At 36.2% G+C, this 19,491-nt stretch overlaps 2 protein-coding genes across 3 annotated transcripts in view; one reads left to right on the top strand and one right to left on the bottom strand.

Annotated features, from left to right (window-relative positions):
* The first annotated feature begins 22 nt into the window (after positions 1 to 22).
* Positions 23 to 14,743, top strand: LOC124156265 (derlin-1). Of its 2 annotated transcripts, none has more exons than XM_046530691.1 (7): positions 23 to 115; positions 901 to 1,070; positions 1,153 to 1,264; positions 7,647 to 7,738; positions 9,144 to 9,292; positions 9,431 to 9,541; positions 13,571 to 14,743. In XM_046530691.1, the coding sequence occupies exons 2-7, from the start codon at positions 918 to 920 to the stop codon at positions 13,716 to 13,718; spliced, it is 765 nt and encodes a 254-aa protein (XP_046386647.1). In that variant the 5' UTR covers positions 23 to 115; positions 901 to 917; the 3' UTR covers positions 13,719 to 14,743. The 2 variants fall into 2 exon arrangements, with proteins under 2 accessions (XP_046386647.1, XP_046386648.1); XM_046530692.1 differs by having other exon boundaries at positions 26 to 110.
* Positions 14,744 to 18,022: 3,279 nt separating this feature from the next.
* LOC124156264 (transcription elongation regulator 1-like) overlaps positions 18,023 to 19,491 on the bottom strand; it is a 73,722-nt gene continuing 72,253 nt past the window's right edge. The window contains exon 18 of the mRNA XM_046530690.1: positions 18,023 to 19,378. Within this exon, the coding sequence (XP_046386646.1) occupies positions 19,154 to 19,378 (225 nt within the window). The 3' untranslated portion in view covers positions 18,023 to 19,153. The remainder of the gene's footprint in view (positions 19,379 to 19,491) is intronic.

Here is a 19,491-nt window from a genome sequence, read left to right as displayed (position 1 = left end):
GAGACGACACTCGTTTTAAATTGAGTGTCGATATCCGTTACGTTCTGTTGTGATGTGTAAACGTGACTCAATGTATATGTGCATTGGTGTATACTTTTTATGTTTATGAAGTGAAGTATGAATTTCTTAATATTTATCCTATTTATTGAATTTTTAGTTAAAATTTTAAGATACTCTGATGTACTTTCCAGCGGTACCCCGCGGCTTTCACTCACCCACTCTGTTTGAATATTGTAAATTTCAGAGTGAATCATTGCTTTTCTAAGTACTCTAGAAATATCCTGATATATTTATGATTTTACTATATGTAGAAAATTTTTTATAATTTGTACCGGCCGTATTTTTCGCTTGATTTCTCTAAATGTGTTGTTAGAGGAGTTGTGGAAGGCATTTGCCATGACCAAATACCTAAATTTTGCTGATGAAGCCGAGATGTTCTTGTCAAACTATTTCTCAAAGCTTGGATGTGTTTTGGGAAGCCAGAGCTCATTTTTTGGCATTCCTTAACTTCTATGTGGTCTCCACGGTTAACCGTAAATTTGACTTGACGAAACATTCTTCTGATTCTGTTCATAAGCGCTGCCCTTTCAGGGTCCTATATGAATCGATAGTAGATCCATTTGGCGGAATAAAGAAATGATGATTTGGCATGATAATAATCGATCGATTTTTGCTCAACAGGTGCAACCTATATTTTATTTTCCATTCGAAACGGCCTTATGTATTGTAGGTAGCTATCATTAAAATATTTTCTACCTCACGTTTGGCTTGCTTATGTCTCACCATCGTATCCCCGTTAATTTTTTGCTGCTCAAGAGGAATTTTTGTGCATAATGCCTATGAATCCAATTCATTCTAAGCAGTAGTAAATAGTTCATCTCCTGTTGTTAATCTTTCCAGGTTTCTAAGCCGAAAAAATGAGTGACATAGCCGATTGGTATAAAAGTCTACCAATATTTACGAGGTGGTGGCTCGGACTTACCGTAGCATTTTCAGTGCTTGGAAGATTTGGTTTAATTAATAATTATTCATTAATTTTGCTTTACGAACCGTTTGTGAGGAAGTTTCAGGTGAATATTTCCTTCTTTTGTATTTCCTTTTTCTGGTCTTAATTTTTACGCCAGATCAGTACATGATAGGATTCTGTTTCAGATATGGAGGCCAGCAACTGCATTATTTTACTACCCTCTAACTCCATCTACTGGTTTTCATTTCATGATAAATTTATATTTTCTATATAATTACTCTCTCAGGCTTGAAACAGGTGAGTACTTGCATTTAGAGATAATTTTTACATTTTTTGTTACTTAGATTTAAAAGTTTTCAGACATTTCTCGCGTATGGTCTTGGATGTAATAAGAAATGATTTATTGCCCCCTTGATGTTTGTTAAAACTATTAAATTCTCAATGAAACACTGACTTGCAATTTTCCACAAAAATAAAATTTTCCTTTGACTCGAGTTTCAATGATACTACATCATTTTCAAGGTACAACTGAGAAAAATTTTATTTTTGTGGAAAATTGCAAGTCAGTGTTTCATTATGAATCAATTCCACTCCATCTCGCTTGATTCCTCGAATTTTATTAAATTCTCCATTCATTACTTCCTATAACCTTCTATGTGCCACTAGAAGGCATTGTACTAAATTCCATCTATAGTTTGTGAGCAGCTATATGATGTCTTAAAGTGGTACTGGTTATGATGTAAATCCATGGATTAAAGCAATTTAGGATGTCAAATGAATGGTTGCAGAATATCTAATTAAGCTTCTGCAGGGAGTGTATTGAATGCATGTCCTATTCTGGACAGATGGGTGGACCATTTTCGTGTGAGGAACTTTCAAAGGCTATGGGTTTGGCTGGCAGAATGCTTTTTGCGCTGCCATATTTCCCTCTCCATGTTTCTGGAGGGCTCCTTCTTTATATAATCACCCCCCAAGTGAATTATGGGTTTATGTTGGTCTAATCCATGTCTTACTCATCCATCCTCCATAGAGACTGTTGGCACATCAGAATGTCCTTTTTCTGAGAGATGTGTGCTTAGACCTGAGTGCTTTGCTTGCTGGCAAGATTGGCATTTACATGGAAAAGGTCTCATCCCAAGTAAAACTAGACCGAGTTTAGTGGAAGATTTATGTTAGGAAGTTTACAGTTGCTTTTGAAAATATGAGTGTTTTTTGCTAATGATGCTAATGATTCTCCATGATTACATCATTTTTTCCTTACTTTAGGTAGAAAATCCTATGTCAGAGAACTATGGTTATCACGGAAAGGATGATATGGGTGACAAGTCATTAAGTTTCTTCTTAACAAAATAAAAATCTATTTTTTATATAAGCAGGGTCCTTAGAGGACTGAAAAATCCTGAATGTGTGCTACAGTGTCTAATATTTTTAGGCAAAAGGAGTAATTTATTAATTTTTTAACCCCAATCAATTTTGAACCATTAGCTGAGCTGGATTTACCTGTAGGCAAACTAGGCTTCAGCCTAGGCAGGGTTCCCACTCAACCGTGAAAACCTCGTGAATAAGCCGTGAATTTCGTCTGCTGTGAAAAACCTGGAAATAGCCGTGAAATTCGTCGCAAAACCTTAAAAACCTCTCAAACTTGATTGTAGATCCACAATTGACTGATCAAAAGAAAAATCAATTTATTAATCATATTCCAAGGTCAGTCACTCGCAGACACTGTCCACGCATTTATCTTCACACATATATTCGAAGCATAAATATTGGTCCATGTGTCATGACGACACAGACCAAATGCTGTGATTGGAAGACCTTTAACCAAAGTGATCATTAACCCTGGGGAGAAATCAGACACCTCTTCACTTCCCTGTCACCCTCCATTTTCCCACTCACAACCTTTAGCCGGCCCTAAATTTTGCTAACGATAGGCGACGTCATAAGAGCACTTTCATTGCTGCGTTTGCATTCCTGGCATTTATCGCGTTTGCTATATTTTTAATTAACGTGTGGCCAGTGATTTTTATGTGATCAATATTTCTTCCTAAAATGGCTTATCAATAGACCCTGAATTTGACGCAATTTAGACCGTGAAAACCTGGAAAAAACCATGAATTTTATTATTTAGTTAGAGAGGGAAGCCTGCTAGGGCCTTTAGCTCTAGAGGGGCATACATTCACTCTACATTCTCAATTTTTTAATTTATTATCCATGATACATTTTTCATAAAGGTTAATACCAATCACAACATGTCAGTATCATTTAAGATATCGATATGTATCAGAGGAATAATGTATTTTATAATCTCTCGTGTAATTTATAAAATTAAAAATGGAAGGTAACAGGGCCCCAGATGGAATAGTTTCCACCTTTGCATGACTGCTATTAAATTGTTAACAATCTTGTGGAGTATCATTTCCCACCCATTGTCAGCACCCTTGGATTGATGTGGGGCCAGTGAGGTACTATTTGATTTAACACTAGAAGGACGGGAGTTTCGTGCTACCTAGAAGGGCGGCTGGGGGTCATTTGACCCCTAAGAGGTTTTTTTTTGGAATAAAATGCCTAATTTTCATCCAATATTAAGTTTTATCGCCTAAATTGTGAAATCAGTTCATTATAAACACTTTTTAATATTTTTGAACCTATTTTCAATTTAAAATATTAATAATAATTATTTTTTTTAAATAATTTATTAAACCATCTTTAGTAGTCAATTATGTACATGCACTAAATGCTAAAGTTGTATTTAATATTTTAACAATACGATACCTCCACTGCAAAAATGCTCAACAATCGCCCACCGAATCAAATCTGCTCATCTAGTAGCCCAACAATACAAATCTGCTCAGCTGGCAGTGTCTGGAGCATAAACGTTCACCTCCAAGCTTGGAGAATAGGAGATGAGCATTTATGCTCTGGGCTCTGCCAACTGAGCGGATTCGTATTGCTGGGCTACTAGCAGATTTGATTTGGTGGGCGATTGTTGAGCGTTTTTGCATTGGAGGTATTGAATAGGCTTAGTAGGTTCACAAAATGTATATAAAAATTTTAAAAATTATTTCTATGTTGTACATCTCAGACTGACAGTAATTTTTTCAGCACTCTTTCTTCAAAAAAATTTTTTGCATTGAAGGCATGCATTTGACGATTTATTGGCTCAATTCGGTGATATTTGGCTCCATTTTCTTTTTTGTGCCTGTGAGGATGTGGCTGTTGGATTTGAAGACGTGTATATAAATTAATACATGCTATCCATCATGTCTATTCCCACTTTGTTTTTAATGTGAAATAGGATGGTCTCAGGTTTTCTTTATTTGTTTCTGAAATAGTGTCATCTGAGTGCATGTCGATACTTCCTTTGCATAAACCCTCAACAATTGCCCACTGAATCAAATTCGCTCATCTAGCACTATAAGGGCTATATAGATGAGCGGATTTGATTTGGTGGGCGATTGTTGAGCGTTTATGCAGTGGAGGTATCGATGTTTTTTGACTGATAATGCATAAACGTGTGGCCTAAGGTATTTTTGAAAACTCGCGTGGAACGGATTACAATATTCATGAGGACTGAAATAGGTATGTCATGCCTTTTTTTCCATTCGTCCCTGAAAGAGAAATTTTCCATTTTTTTTTTTTCAAATTTTCTGCTGGCTGGAGTGATAAAAAATAATTATTACGAGTTACATTTATTCTTGAATTCTTGTGTGTTGAAGTCAATCTAGTGACTAAGTATTTCCCCAGCGTTTGTTTTGATGTCCCATCTTTATCTTTGCCACAATATGGAAATGCAGTTATGCAGTATTTTGATATCACATCTGTCAAAACCCAGTAGGTGATTCCAAATTTGACCCATTTATTTGGCATATTCTGTATAAAAGGGGCAACTGCATTTCATTGAATAGAGCTGTTCATCGGCTGTTACTCTTTCACCTGGATTGTTGGAGGCTGGGAACAAAATGGTTGTCTTCAGAAACCAAACAAAATTTATCCGTCCCCAATGCTTGATCACGAGTCGCTTTCAAATGGAAGCGTAAATGGTTCATAATGTTCAAAAATTGATTCCTGGGCATTGGGCTGGAGAATATTTTTGAACCCCACGTTTTATCTCAACAACTTTTTACAGCCTTGGTCCCAAGATGTCTCTTGCATGCATAAATGCGATAAATTTTAGAAGCTCTTCTCTTCACATGTCCCAATCAGGACTAAGAAGTTTCTCATGCTCCGCAGAATATTTTATAATTTTTTCCATGAGGATATCACTCACCAACAAGCAGAAGGCACTCATTACTGATAATTTTTTAGTATTTATTTTGGCGTACAGTGACGGACCTGGTGCTGAATGCAGAATATTTTTCCTCAAATCTCCCTTCTGGTATGTGATCAGTTGAAATCTCAAACCACTCCCGTAAAACAGGAAGAATACGTTCTGGTGTACAATATGCCCTAGCAGCCATTTGAATGGAGACACTTATCCTCTCTTGATATCTTTCTTTACTTCTTTTTATCTCCATTGACTCACTGCTGTCGTGCATATGAAAAAATCTGCAAATAAAAGTGAAACATGTTAGACTAATCTGCAGCTGCATTGGAGGGATAGAGAGGAGGAGAGCATTTCAAATGCATACAAAAGGATGAAAATTTCAGAAGTGCTGCTAATTGCCGTTTGAAAGGCAGGGACTCAATTGCCAACCGGGTGCTGATTCGTATCTTCAATAACTTTCAGTAATGCTTCTTCTCCGTCCTAGGTGTGGATTCCATGGGTAGGATATACAATGAAATTTTACAATCCGCCCACCCCACACCCTGACAGGATCAGGTGGTACTACAGCAGGACACCTGGAAAAGGCTTAAGGCCTAGTGAAAATGCCAGCAGGCCAGAAAAATGAAACCGTTATTCAAAGAAAAGGATGTGGCATTGATGAAAAATAATATTTCTAAAAGCTCTGAATCATGCCTGATGGACAACACTCATGGTAATACAGCAGTCATTGAAAAATAATAAAGAAATACAAAATAAAAATATCAAATTTGCATCACAAAGCAACGATTGGAACAGTTTTATTTCCCTTGGCTGCCATTAAAATAATGAAAGATTGAGTACAAAAAGTCACTGTACCTTGGTTTTGAAATATAGGTAGGAGCCCATAGGAAAAAACCAGCATTGAACCGGTACTGCCTGGGTCAAAATCAAGCACTTCATCTACCACCCTAGCCACTTACTGATTATATGACATACTCAACACCTAAGAGACCACGGGCAAGAAAAAAAGTAGAAAATAGTGCAAAAACAAGTTGTGAGTCAAATGATCCCCAGCCACCCTTCTAGGTATAGCCTGTCATAAATATTAAAAACAAAACATTATAGTTAAATTTAACGCTAATTTATCAGAATGTAGACCAAAATGAAGAAACAAAGTTTCAGAATTAAAAAAAAATATTTTTACAAGATAAAAATTAATTTTAATTCTGAAAATGCATCAAATGACCCCTACTGTACTTCTAATAGGTAGATAACGTTGCAAAAAAATGTTAACTCATCAAACTCAGTGTTCATTACTATAATTTGGATGCGTACACATCTGTGTTGCGTTGGGACCAATGGATGCTAGGGATTAGGCACATTTGTTGCCAAATAGTGCCACATACTTTTATAATATGAACTTCACTAATTTCATTTTATTTCTTCTGCAGGCACATTACATTTTTGCTAATTTTCATATCTCTAATTAGAGCATGTTTTCAAATAAAACTAGTGGCTATAAAAACTATGAAATGTTTACAAAATACCTATGTAGCTTGTCCTTAGTGGGATACATACTGTCATAGATATGGGGTTCACAATGTTGAGTCATATGGATCTATGGGGGATAAGGGTGCTATTGTGTGGGTGTTGCAAGGGTGCCCATTGGGTCAAATCACACACTAAATAAAATCAAAATTTTTGAGGGTGTCCACTCGGTGCAAAAGCACATATTTGTATTTTATAATATACATATTTATCTACTTGAAGAAATTGAAATACAAATTAGCTCTAAACGTAGGTTTTTAAACTTATAGCTCTCCATATGTTTGGATTTAAATTATGGGATCTTCACCTCCCATTCTATGTGGCACACTTCTTTTGCTAGAACTAGGAGTTTTTGGGGATTTGATTGTTACTATAGGTCATCCTGGGTAAAATCTATGAAAACACATGAATGTTAATTTTGGAGAGGTTTACGAGTTGAGGTTAAAGAAAGAGTGGGGGAAAATACATATGTAGAAGCATGGATTTATCATTTTCATTTGCTTGCAGCAAATTAAAACGTAATCTTTTGTGATGCCCAAGGCTAACCTATATCAATGAAAATGTGAAATCATAACCTGTTGGTTTATTACCCTCATCATTTGGATGAATCCTTCCTTTGCACCTCATTATTATGGAAAGTTATTTTTTCTGTATTGAAAAAGCTTTGAAACAGAAGTTGGTGCAAATGTAGTTGTCAGCTCCTCCTATACAAGATATTCTTGAAATTTCTGTCACTTGCGGTGCACAAGTAGCTTATTTTTGTGTGTCTGTGTTCATATGCTGAACTTTGCTCAGGATGACATATGATGTCATGTGAAATTCTGCCTAAAAATAAGGCACTTTGAGTTAATTATTTCTTATTAGGATGTATTTTCCATATCATTACAGGTGTATTTGATGGAAGGCCAGCTGACTATCTTTTCATGCTTCTTTTTAACTGGATTTGTTGTGTGATTGTGGGTCTGCTTGTTAATATACCTGTAAGTTTCCCATTTCATTATTCTCTCCAATTTTCTTTATGTAGTGGAGGTGATCCTCAAGTATATGAAAAATAACTAAAGTTATTTTTTACGTAAGGGTTACGTTTAGTAAGGCACATTTTATCCAGGGATATTTAGTTATTTTCACTGTATGACATTTCATTTCCCACCAGTTGTAAAATACAGACTGTAATACATAGTTGCGGGAAGACGGTAGCACCCTACAGCAGGCCTGAGGGGATTCACTTCTTGAGTCTGAGCATAAGTCCGAGACTTTGTTTGCCCATGCACTTCGAGACGGGGGTGGAACAAAGGGAAGGAAAAGAGAGACCACAGTAGTAAGAGCCAAATGCCTCCAGGGATAAGGATAGGGTAGAAGGCTTTGTGACGGTAGAATCCTGACATCACCATGAAGACAATGTGGGCTACCATCAGCAAAACCAAATTTGCTGTATCAGAGAAAGGGAGATTATTCTATTAGAAGAATAATCCTGAGATTTTTCTTCTGGCTGCAACACAATGGCAATTAGTGGCTCAATTCATTGAGGTATTACGCGGATTTGAGAGAAAGTGCCAAGGAAAGACATGCATTAATGCATGCATGGTTTTTGGTTGTCTCCCCCAAAAATGCCATTTGCACTTTGTCGGCCTCGGTGGCGGCAGGGATAATCCTCTCTTACCATACCGAAGGTCGCGGGTTCGAGTCCCGCCTGAATAGGTGTCTGTTGCTGATTGTTTTAACTCCCGATGTGAAGGCCACATTGTGCTGTTTTTGGGGGTAATCAATATAAATAAATAAATGACTGTGCTGCACTTAAGTTTTTACACTGAGATTTTATAGTGTTTATGATATCTGATAGCTTGGTGCTCATAAAATATTGTCCACAATTATTGCTGCATGATCACAGTCACATTCTGCAGCTCAAACTCATGAGTGGAGATCTTTTTGTCTTCCACCTTAAGATTTCAATTCCAGAGCATGCCTCCTAAGTTCCCATCTTAATTTAGATCGTAATTACGTGGATAAATAAAAATAAATCTTTGATGAATAATTTTGGGGGTTGAGTTTTTATTATTTATGCTACATGAAATGTAAATGGCCAAAACTGCATGATGTAAGGTCTGTCATGAAGACATCATACTGTCTAAAAATTATCAAATACTTCATCAAGATATGTATCTCGGACCCTGAGATCAGTTGCCTGACACTATGCTTACTTAGCCACCATGTACCACCTCTTTCTTATTTATAACTAATCTATGTTGACAAAATTATAACATTACCTTTTGATATACATTATAACTGAAGATATTTCAGGAAGTGAAGTCATTTTTAGTAACAATTTAAATATTTCTCAGTGTTAACTTATGTTCCAGTTTTTGATGTTTAATTTATTTTTTACAGTTACTGATGGATCCAATGGTTCTAAGTGTGTTGTATGTTTGGTGTCAGCTGAATAAAGATGTCATAGTCAACTTTTGGTTTGGATCTCAATTCAAAGCTATGTACTTGCCTTGGGTATTATTTGCATTCAAGCTAATTATTTCTGGCGGGTACGTACAATAATTCTTTCATCTGTGTGTTGTGTACTTAGCTTCTTCGATAATATATATGTATAAAGTTGAACTTACCTTCACAATTATTGTATCAGTTTTAAATTGGTAGCTATGATACATAATTATTTTTTGCAGAGGTATTCTGGAGCTTGTCGGTATCATGGTTGGACATCTATATTTCTTCTTAATGTTCACTTACCCTCAAGAGCTGGGAGGACCTAGTCTTCTGAAAACACCAGGCATATTGTAAGTGCATACACTTAAGTGAAATGTAGTATTTGACATTTTTATAACAAATAAGTGATGAATCGCCAGAACCATTAGCATTCATCACTCTATGTTATGCAAATAAGTACACTATATGATAGGAAAAAGTACTTGATCATCTAATTTTTCTTAGTTTTACATTCAGGAAACAAAAATTCTCAAAATTCCATTGCTGACACCACAGAATCACGTGTTCTCTGGTGGTATTAAGTCATTTTATTTGCTGGTAAAATTTTTTTTGAAAAAGTGAAACAAAACATGAAATGCTTAAACGATCCTGACCTTTAAGGTAACTTTAGCTGTATCAAATGCTATGTAATGAAGTATTACCGTATATGTCTGAATCTTCTCCTTGGTCTCCTCTGACATCTGGGGTTCCTCAGGGGAGTGTCCTTGGTCCTTATCTGTTTAACTTTTATATTGATGATCTTGCCTCTTTGCTACCTTCTTCCCAAGCTCAAACTCTCCTTTATGCTGACGATTGTAAATTGTTCAAGGAAATTCAAAAACCATCTGATTGCCAAGACCTACAAGATGCCTTACGTCAGACATCGAATTGGTGTAATGTCTGGAATCTTGCATTAAACCCAGATAAATGTAGTGTGATGTCCATTTCCCTAAAGAAGATAACTCATCAATTTGACTACAGTATTTTTAATCCCTCACTGAAACGTGTATCAACATCTAAGGACCTAGGCATTATCACTGATGATAAATTAAATTTTTCTCCACACATACAATCCATCAAGTCTAAAGCAATGTCCCTCTTAGGACTCCTGTTCCGTTTCACTGAAATTAAAGACCCCCAGGCACTTCGAACTTTTTTTTCATCTATCATTCTTCCAATTCTTACCTATTCTTGTCCCATTTGGTCTATCTCTTCACAAACCAACCTCTCATCCCTGGACTGTGTCAGCAATTTCTTTGCCAATATAGTAAAAAATAGAATACCGCATTTACGCAACATGTCCACTAATGCACTCTCCTCCCTCTTCATCCCTAATCTCACTACCCATAGGCTCACAGCTGATTTAAAACTTATTTATAAGATTCTCAATTCCACCATCGACTGCCCAGCATTGCTCTCTTTTATCAATTTTAAAGTTCCACCCCGCCCTACCCGTTCTCATCCCCTAATCCACATGCCCATTCCTAGACTTTCACTCACTAAACGTTCGTTTTTCTACCGCATTACTTCTGTGTTGAACTCACTCCCTCCACACATCGACCCCTTTGCACTTCCATTGAAATCCTTCATAAGCCTTTCCCTATCCTATCTGTCACCGAAGTAGTCTGTCACTGCAGTTTCTTGTTGTCCTTTTGTTTTTGTAAATGTAATTATTGTTTTCTACATGTTATATTGCGTCTTCGTCCTCTAATTTATGTATTGTTACCTGGCCACTATAAAATGGCATATGCTGTATGTGGTTATATTTCTTTAAAAATAGTCCCCCCTTTTTTTCCAAAAATGCCCATGATAAAAGTTAAGGGGGGGACTATATCCAAACCCATTTTTTTAATTTTTTCCTGAAACTCAAGCCTCAAAATTAGGGAGGGACTATATTCGGAGGAATACGGTATACAGTGCAACCTCGATAGAGCGACACCCCACGGTGCACCAATAAACACTCGCTATAGCAAATTGTCGCTTTACCGGAGGTGGTGCAAATAATAGCCAATACACCTCATATTACTCCTTTATTTTTATTTTCTCGCTTAGACGTGTTTGGTGTTTTTTTGGCCATGGTGTGTTCCATCGAATGCTTTCTATTCATGCAACTCGTGGACGTGTGGGTATGCTGACGACTGCTTTTTGCCGCCCGAGGAACAAAAGAAGATCAAGCATTCGCGAATGCTAATGCCACAATATTTTCACCAAAATTAACTACTTATTTATCGAACGACAGTTTACCACAAAAATTTGAGACTGAGCACTCCATTAACTTCATTTCTAACAGATCGCTAGCAATTACAGAGATTAAGGAGTCTTGGTGTCAGTTTTTCCGGCGGTGAAACCCTCGCTATGGCGAGAACCAACACCAAAAGGGCCTCGTAAAAATGAAATTTTTAACATGCTTTTTATAGGATCAATTGACGGTGCATCGGCTATCTCTCTCTTAATAGCGGGGGTCTTGCTATAGCCCGTACTCGCTTTAACGAGGTTCCACTGTATGTCAATTTATTGTCATTACCCTGATAACTTAGTGTATAAGCACTTATGAACTAGTAATCTGGGGATGTGTTCTCATTTAGGTGCAAGTCTTGGTTTTTTGGCTTATCAAGGAAGTTTTTACGGGTAGTTATTGAGCAGCACCTTCATTAATTAGTTCTCTCTTTTTAGAAATGGTTGACCGCTGAAATATGTAATACTATAAAAATGGTGAACTTCTGGTATTCAATCATAGTACTGCCTTATGTTTCCACTTGGTAACAACAGATTCTTTTGGTGACCCATGCTACATTTATAGGAATATGTACTGCAAAAATTAATACACGTACATGTATACTTTTTACCTTTTTGTCAATTAAAAATGTTGCATCAGATTTAATTCCCACTCATTCCATTGCAGCATGCCTGAGCCTCTCTTTGTGGCATGAAGTCTCTTCAACTACACGTTTTATTCATTCTGTGGGTGGATTCTGATGTAGCTACCACAACTGAAGGGTTTGTGGGATATAATAAAAAAATCGTACAAAAATGATCCCAATCTTTGTGACACAAAATTTTTAGATAGGATTGCAATTGTATGGTCCCATCCCAAGAGCCTGGTTAAAAAGTGAGATTCTCAGATACAATTTTCAGAAGAATTCTAACTTACTTTGGTGCTGTGTGAGAGGTTTTTTTGCATTGTGTATTACAGTGGAACCTCGTTAAAGCGAGTACGGGCTATAGCGACACTCTCGCTATAACGAGAGATAGCCGATGCACCGTCAATTGACCCTATAATAAGCGTGTTAAAAAATTCGTTTTTACGAGACCCTTTTGGTGTGGCTCTCGCCATAGCGAGGGTTTCACCGCCGGAAGACTTTCATCAAGACTCCTTAACCTCTGTAATTGCTAGCGATCTGTTAGAAATGAAGTTAATGGAGTGCTCAGTCTCAAATTTATGTGGTAAACTGTCGTTCGATAAATATAATGATTGACGAAACAATGCTTTGCATGATTTCTAATCTGTGCGGCGCTTATAAATTGTTTGAATAGTTAGTCGTTATTTGAGTAAGGTAATTTAGTGATGCAAAAAAACATCGCCTTTCGTCTGGATTTATGCTTACGTTTATCGGATAGATGTTTATCTTTCGCCGCACCACTCCTGTTACTGTATATCTGTTCGCAACAGGTATATTGGCTATTATTTGCTCCACCTCCGGTAAAGCGACAATTCGCTATAGCGAGTGTTTATTAGTGCACCGTGGGGTGTCGTTATATCGAGGTTTCACTGTATATGAGATTGAAGTTAGGATATGCTCCTTACCTTAGTGGCTTTTATTACGAGCAGGCTAATGCTGCAATACATATCAGGTTTCTTTTCAACTTTCCTCTCCATCCCTGATAAATATAACAAAGGTTGTAGCCAAAAGTTTTTGGGGGTCAAGTTAGAAGACATACATTTTGTGGGAGAGGGTCAAATGGAGGGTGTGCACCTGAGTCAGTTCTAACGGGGTATTAAATTTTTGGTGTTATAGTATTACAAGTAAATATCTTTGGGTCTCTTGCTAATGAGAAAAAACTATTTTGGCACAGTAGGGCCTCAATTTATTTTTTAAAGGGACTCAATATTCTAACTTACAATTAGTAAATCAAAGTGCTTTTAAACTGTTGGTAACCTTTAAGTAAACAAACCCTCATGTGGTGCAACAGCAGTATAAGTAATAGTTTCAATGTTTATTAAGTGATTTGATATCTCCTTAATTATTCCTTGATAAAATAATGCATGGAAAATGCATAATGACTTATTTGTTTGTTTTACTCCTTCCAATGCATATGTTCTTTTTCCTTGAAATATTAAGGTATGAATGGTTTCCCAATCGACAAGGAGGCATCCATGGATTTGGTCAAGCACCTACATCAAGACGTGAGGATGTTAGAGCTGCTGGTGGAGGATTTGGCAGAAATCAGCACAACTGGGGTAGGGGAAATGTATTGGGAGGAAACTGAAAAATCTATGTCACCAAGGCCCAAGAACTTTAATTACAATTTATCATGTTTTATATGTGAGGTATGATGTATCCATTTTTGTATGGATTCCTATGTTTATATATGGAATTGTGACTCTACAACTGTAATGGATGTAACAGTATAATTCTTTGAATGCTCACACAATAATGAAAATTTAATGCCTGTCAACATTCATGCTTGGTGTTTCTATGACGTATTTGGTTCAAGTCTTCATCAGTGAAAGTTGATTGCATTATATTGGAATTGTTGAATTTAGATAAATGTTTATGAAATGATTCAGCATTCAATCAATTTACCTCATAAGATGAGTGTCTATCAATGAGGCACTCATGATGTAACAGCTAATATTTCTAAGTGATGTGGTTTGTGTGCCAATGTTATCATGATTGTGTCTTCTTGGCCTACATCATTTTCTATTGTTTCCTAATTTTTTCTTGGTCAAAAATCATGTACATATTAATTTGATCTTTGGAAAAAATACATGTCGTGAAGATATATTATGAGTCCGTATAATCCTTCATTACTGAATGCAAATGTTCACTTATTGTAAGGTCTTCCTAAAAATGTCTAAGAACCTGTTTACTGATCAGTGACTTGCTGAATTTTTTAAATTCCATAATGTTTTTTGCAGTCTTACAATTGAAAAGGAAGCACCAGGAATGAGGTTGGAGTGGTATTATCTAGCAAGTTTTATGACTAAGTTTGATACCATAAATTTTTCTTTTGAATTGGTATGCTAAGTGGATTTTTCTCGAGCTAGTGGTGGTTACTTCTTTGAGCTAAAATGTGTTTGTTAGTTCTTCATAAGTTTCTTTTAATCTCAATGAAATAATACAAAGACTCAAGGATTTAAATTCTTTTAAGTCCTCTCAATATATTTTAAACTGCTAAAAATTTTTTATTGAACCAAAGTAACTGCGCAAGAATGAAGAATGCAATTAAATGGTAAGGGACACGTGTATGTTACAGTTTGACGTGTTGTGAAATAAATGTCTACACAAAAATTAATGATCTTTCCATAGTTTTTCACAAGGTTGAATAAATGACTGCAACAATCCTTAGATAATCATAATTAGTGCAACTGAAGAAAATTGTAGCTGCTTGAAAACATAAAAAACAAAAGTAAGGAAAAATAAGGCAGTATGTACCTTCAAGAGATTGAAAGTTAATAGCAAAGTTCATTTGAGTCACTAATGATTTTTATAAACAATTTACCTACTTACACAGTCACTTTTTTATGTTTGAATAGATAGGCATTTACATCATAGAAGTATGTAATGGCTTCGCATAAGTATTCTTTGCTAAGGTGGGCCTAATGGAGTTGAGAATAAATGGTGAATAATAGCTTCCTATCATAATTATTTCATAATCAACATTGGCAAAACGAGGACTTGACTTTGGGTAGGGGTGGATCAGATTGAATAACACATCACACTTGGTAATAACTCATGTACAAAATTTTGCTTTATATTGGGGTGGGAGAGACCCCTAAATGAGAAAAACCGAATACTGCATCATAAATTAGTTTAGTTTACGGATGCAGTAATACCCCAGTATATATGCTACTACTTAAATCAATTTGAATATAATCGGGTGTCCTTTAAAATGAATAACACAAACTTTTAATTGATCTTGCATACACCTCACTCTACACCCCTCATATGATTGTCAATCCACAATCTTAAACTGGGTACGACAGATGGAGAGAGGCTTGCCCGAAGGGCCAGAATCAACTGAATTTCACTGATATAAATTGTCCAGACAGGATCAGCAGTTTGCCTCTCACTATGCTTAAGCTTTGCATTGGAGTCTAACCAGTTTAAAAAGCAGAATACGTCCCATCAGTGATGGGGTCATGGGTCCCTCTGAAATGAGGATCTATGCATGCAGCTGCAAGGTAAGTAAATACATATCACCTATTTGGTATAGCATTTGAGATCAAAGGAAAGATGATGAAAAAATTTAAATATACCACACCCTTGGAAATTTTTAATAATTAATACAATAGGACCACACCAGTGCTTGAAATATGTATTATTTTTCACAACCTGTGTTTGTAAGTCAGTCCTCAGTCCATCCCCCTAAAGTTTTCCTCTTCTCCATGACCACCCAGCAAGCTTCTAGCAACCCAGGTCATGGCTTGTGCCAGGTTCATGTTACGAAGACCATACAACGTTCGAAATAAAATATCAAGTTGCACGAGAATAATGTGTGTGTTTCTCTCCTCCCCCTATCTCGCCAGCTGTCCTTTTTCAGGCTAACCTCTTCATAGCTCCCAGTTTCACAAGGTAAACTGCAATATGAGTCACCTATTGGGCCCAAAGTTGTCAACAACTATGTCTAACTTAAGGCAAATGATAAGGTATCTTGATTAGATCAAAGATTTTTATTGCGCACAAAATTTTAAAGAAAATGAGACCAAACATGGTGTATTTTTGGCATTTTTAAAAGATTTTGAAAGATGGTGAATTTAAAAAAATTCTGACTCAATCTACTACAATTTCGGCCATTTTTGGATTCAGTGCACAAAAACATATGATAATCCATTAACAGAACTTGAATAACATAGTTGAACCGTAAAAATGCAGGCCTGTGTTTTTAGCATTACACTCAAGCAAGACGAGAGAGACTGAAATCCCAATCAATCTGAATGAATCACTTAGCTGGTTTGTTTCTGTTTAGAAAGAAAGACCACAAAATTTCAAGATCAAACATGCTAGTCCCTCCACTGCCTTGCTGCTTGTAAGCAGAGAATATGCTCCATCCCCTCACCACACCATGCTTTCGCTGCCCATCCTTCCTCTCACTGAGCGGATGAGTCGTACTAGATCCCCTACTCACCACTGGGGATGCCCTCCGACGGGTTGTTTTTTTCATTCTTACTTAATTTATTACTTTACACATGCATGTATCTTGGTTTTAAAAGTCCTACTTGAGTATTAACTCAACTAGAAATATTTTGTTGTAATTTTCTTTTGCCAAAAACAATGATTTCAATTGATTATAACATGTATAACTTACAATTTCCAATTATGTAAATTTGGATAAGCTAGATAGAAAATATGCAGTTACTTTAAGATAATTGAGAAGGCTTCAAGCCTATAGTTTCATTCTCATCACTAAAATTAGGAACACAGCAACTATTAACGGGGTAATCACCTTTCGCCCTAAGTATCAACTTCCCAAGAAGCTGTATTTCCTCCAACATAAAGACAAGAGTACCTCTTTCCAGTGGATCGATGATGTGATGTCATAGGCGTCAAATCTATTGCTGTACCAACATGCCAGTAAAATAAATTGATAACAGAACGAAGGAATAATACAAACCCCAACTGATGACTGATGTTTATGTCATTTATATAACTGACCTACGGATGGCATTGCCAAGACCGAATTTGTTTTGTAACTTTTGAACCACCAAATTTCAACTTCAAGACCTTCTTCTCAAGAATAACCATTTACCCTTCTTTATCCATTGATACTTCCACTGACATGTTTTTCCCGCTGCTTTGCAATTTGATGCTTACCTTCCATAGGTGTACAATTGTTCCATTCCCTGAATTTGAATATGTCGTCTGAAGGGCAATGTATGTAAAAGCCCAAGAAAATTACCTGGTTGTGACTAGCTATTTGAATTTGGAAGTAACACTAAAATGCCCTCAAATATACACAACACAAAATAAAATGTAGCTTTGGGTAGCTTCAGTGCCTAAAAATTTTATCCCTATCAATTTCCTCTAGAAATTGCCCCCCCCCCCCCTCCCCGCGGACTAGGGAGTAAACTGGGTTTCAGTGGGTAGCTTAACTGTATATGCAAGAGGTGAAGTGAAGGAGTATCCCATCCCAAGATGATGTATAGCATCAAAATTGAGTCTGAGTAGCAGTTTACCAGAATTGGTTCAGATTGTCTAAACATTTACCACAAAAAATGTCTCACACATGGATGATATAAGCTAGAAAGTACAATGACTTCTCACAGAGAATCTTTGTTTTCATTAAGGTATGGCCTTTATAATGGCCAATAGGGGCTGTTGAAGGGATAGATTTTTTTACCAGGGAATGCCCATGGTGGCCTTTTTTATGGAAGCTATTTTGAGGATAACCCTGCAGTTTGTTTGAAACAAATTATTATGACTGAAGGTGGTTTATAAGTTACCTTTTGGAGGTTGCTTAGATATTTTAGCCGGCAAATATTTTTTACTGAATTTAACCTTTCATCTTATTTTCCCAATTTTAACAATAAGTTAAATAGATAAGGAGATTGAAAAAAATAAACTAATCACTTGGCTTCAGCAATTGACAGTTTTAATGCGACTTGGTTTTCACCACATATTCATTTTCATAACCAACAAAATTTCAGGATTTCACTTTGAGTGGTTTTTAAACAATAAGCACGAATAATTCATGCAGAGAATTACATTTTCATTCAAATTTAATCAATTCCATAATTACTACAGATAATTACATTATTAAAGCTGACACAACAATGTTATGGAATTTTCAGGAAATGAGATGCACTATAAATATTCATTTTGTAAATAATACAAAGAAAAATCAACATTACAGATGATGTTAATGGTAATATTTTGCTCTCACTGAGACAATTCAGTAGTTCATAGGTCAATAGTTTGGCAAATAATCAATGAGTACTGATTTGACATCAAATTATTAAAACAAAAGTCAAGTGGAAAAAAATTAAAAACACCTACTTTTGAGGGAAGAAGCTCATTAACCACACATTTTTAGCTAAAGCAATAATATTCATAAGAATTACTATACGTTAAAATATAAAAACTGAAAAACTCTAGGTAGACTGGTATTTTTATTAGTTAAAAATTGCTCAACAGGATCATACCTTTCATTAGTTCATTTAAAAATTCAAAGTGCACTTCTGACGATATCCAGATATGTACACTCAAGATCACTTTTTGAATAAATTGCTTCATTACAAGTTCCTTGAAAATATCATTGCACTTATTGAGTCATTATAAAACTACTTGTACACTACAAGAAATTAACCACAAAGAAAAAAACCCTGTAGCAATTACATTCTATTCTTCACCAAACTTTCTCCCTCAATATACTTACCTGTGAACAGCAAGTTGGCACTCACCCTGAAGTACATGCTTCAGCGATGCCAAAGGCCACTCATTCCTGTATTTGGGAGACATTTTTGATAGAGGGAGACAGAGAGAAAGAACATGGGCAACATGCGAATGAAGGAGAGACAAAAATTACAAAGGGAGGGGCAACAGAAGCCTATACACATTAGACAATAATGGAATGATCACCAAAAAAGATGTGGCTCATTCTTTAACACCCTAACGGGCAAAAGTTCACCACTTCTTGAGATACTGCTTTCACCTAGCAAATAGATGAATCTTAAGGTTCAAGCCATTGACTATTCACTTTCCTCACTTAGTGGGCCTACGTGTTGGCTCTGAAGCTGTTGGAGGAGGTGGAGGTCCTCGTTTATCCAAGTCTTCCAGGTAGGTAATAATCAACTTTTTTCTTTCCTCGGGGATGTAATCGAGGATGAGATACCTCCTATCCTTCTTCAGAATATCCTCAATATCTCGGATATGTTGTTCATTTTCCTGGACCATTTTCAGAGATTTGTGGGTAATTAACTTTGTTTCCTGCAAAAGATTGTGATTTCAAAGACATTGAATGGAAAACTTTTACAAATTTAATGATAATTAGGAAATAGAGGTCTAAAAGGGAGCTTAATTTTATGATAAAACTTATCAAA

The sequence above is a fragment of the Ischnura elegans genome, chromosome 3, assembly GCF_921293095.1.
Source record: "Ischnura elegans chromosome 3, ioIscEleg1.1, whole genome shotgun sequence".
In the NCBI taxonomy this organism is placed as follows: domain Eukaryota; kingdom Metazoa; phylum Arthropoda; class Insecta; order Odonata; family Coenagrionidae; genus Ischnura; species Ischnura elegans.
The sequence above is the reverse complement of the archived record's forward strand: the minus strand, read 5'-3'. Positions and strand labels throughout refer to the sequence as shown.

Coding starts and splice junctions, on each gene's coding strand:
- LOC124156265 (XM_046530691.1), top strand. CDS start 918: ATGAGTGACATAGCCGATTGGTATAAAAGTCTACCAATATTTACGAGG. Junction 1,071..1,152: donor CGTTTGTGAGGAAGTTTCAG/GTGAATATTTCC, acceptor ATTCTGTTTCAG/ATATGGAGGCCAGCAACTGC. Junction 9,293..9,430: donor AAGCTAATTATTTCTGGCGG/GTACGTACAATA, acceptor TATTTTTTGCAG/AGGTATTCTGGAGCTTGTCG.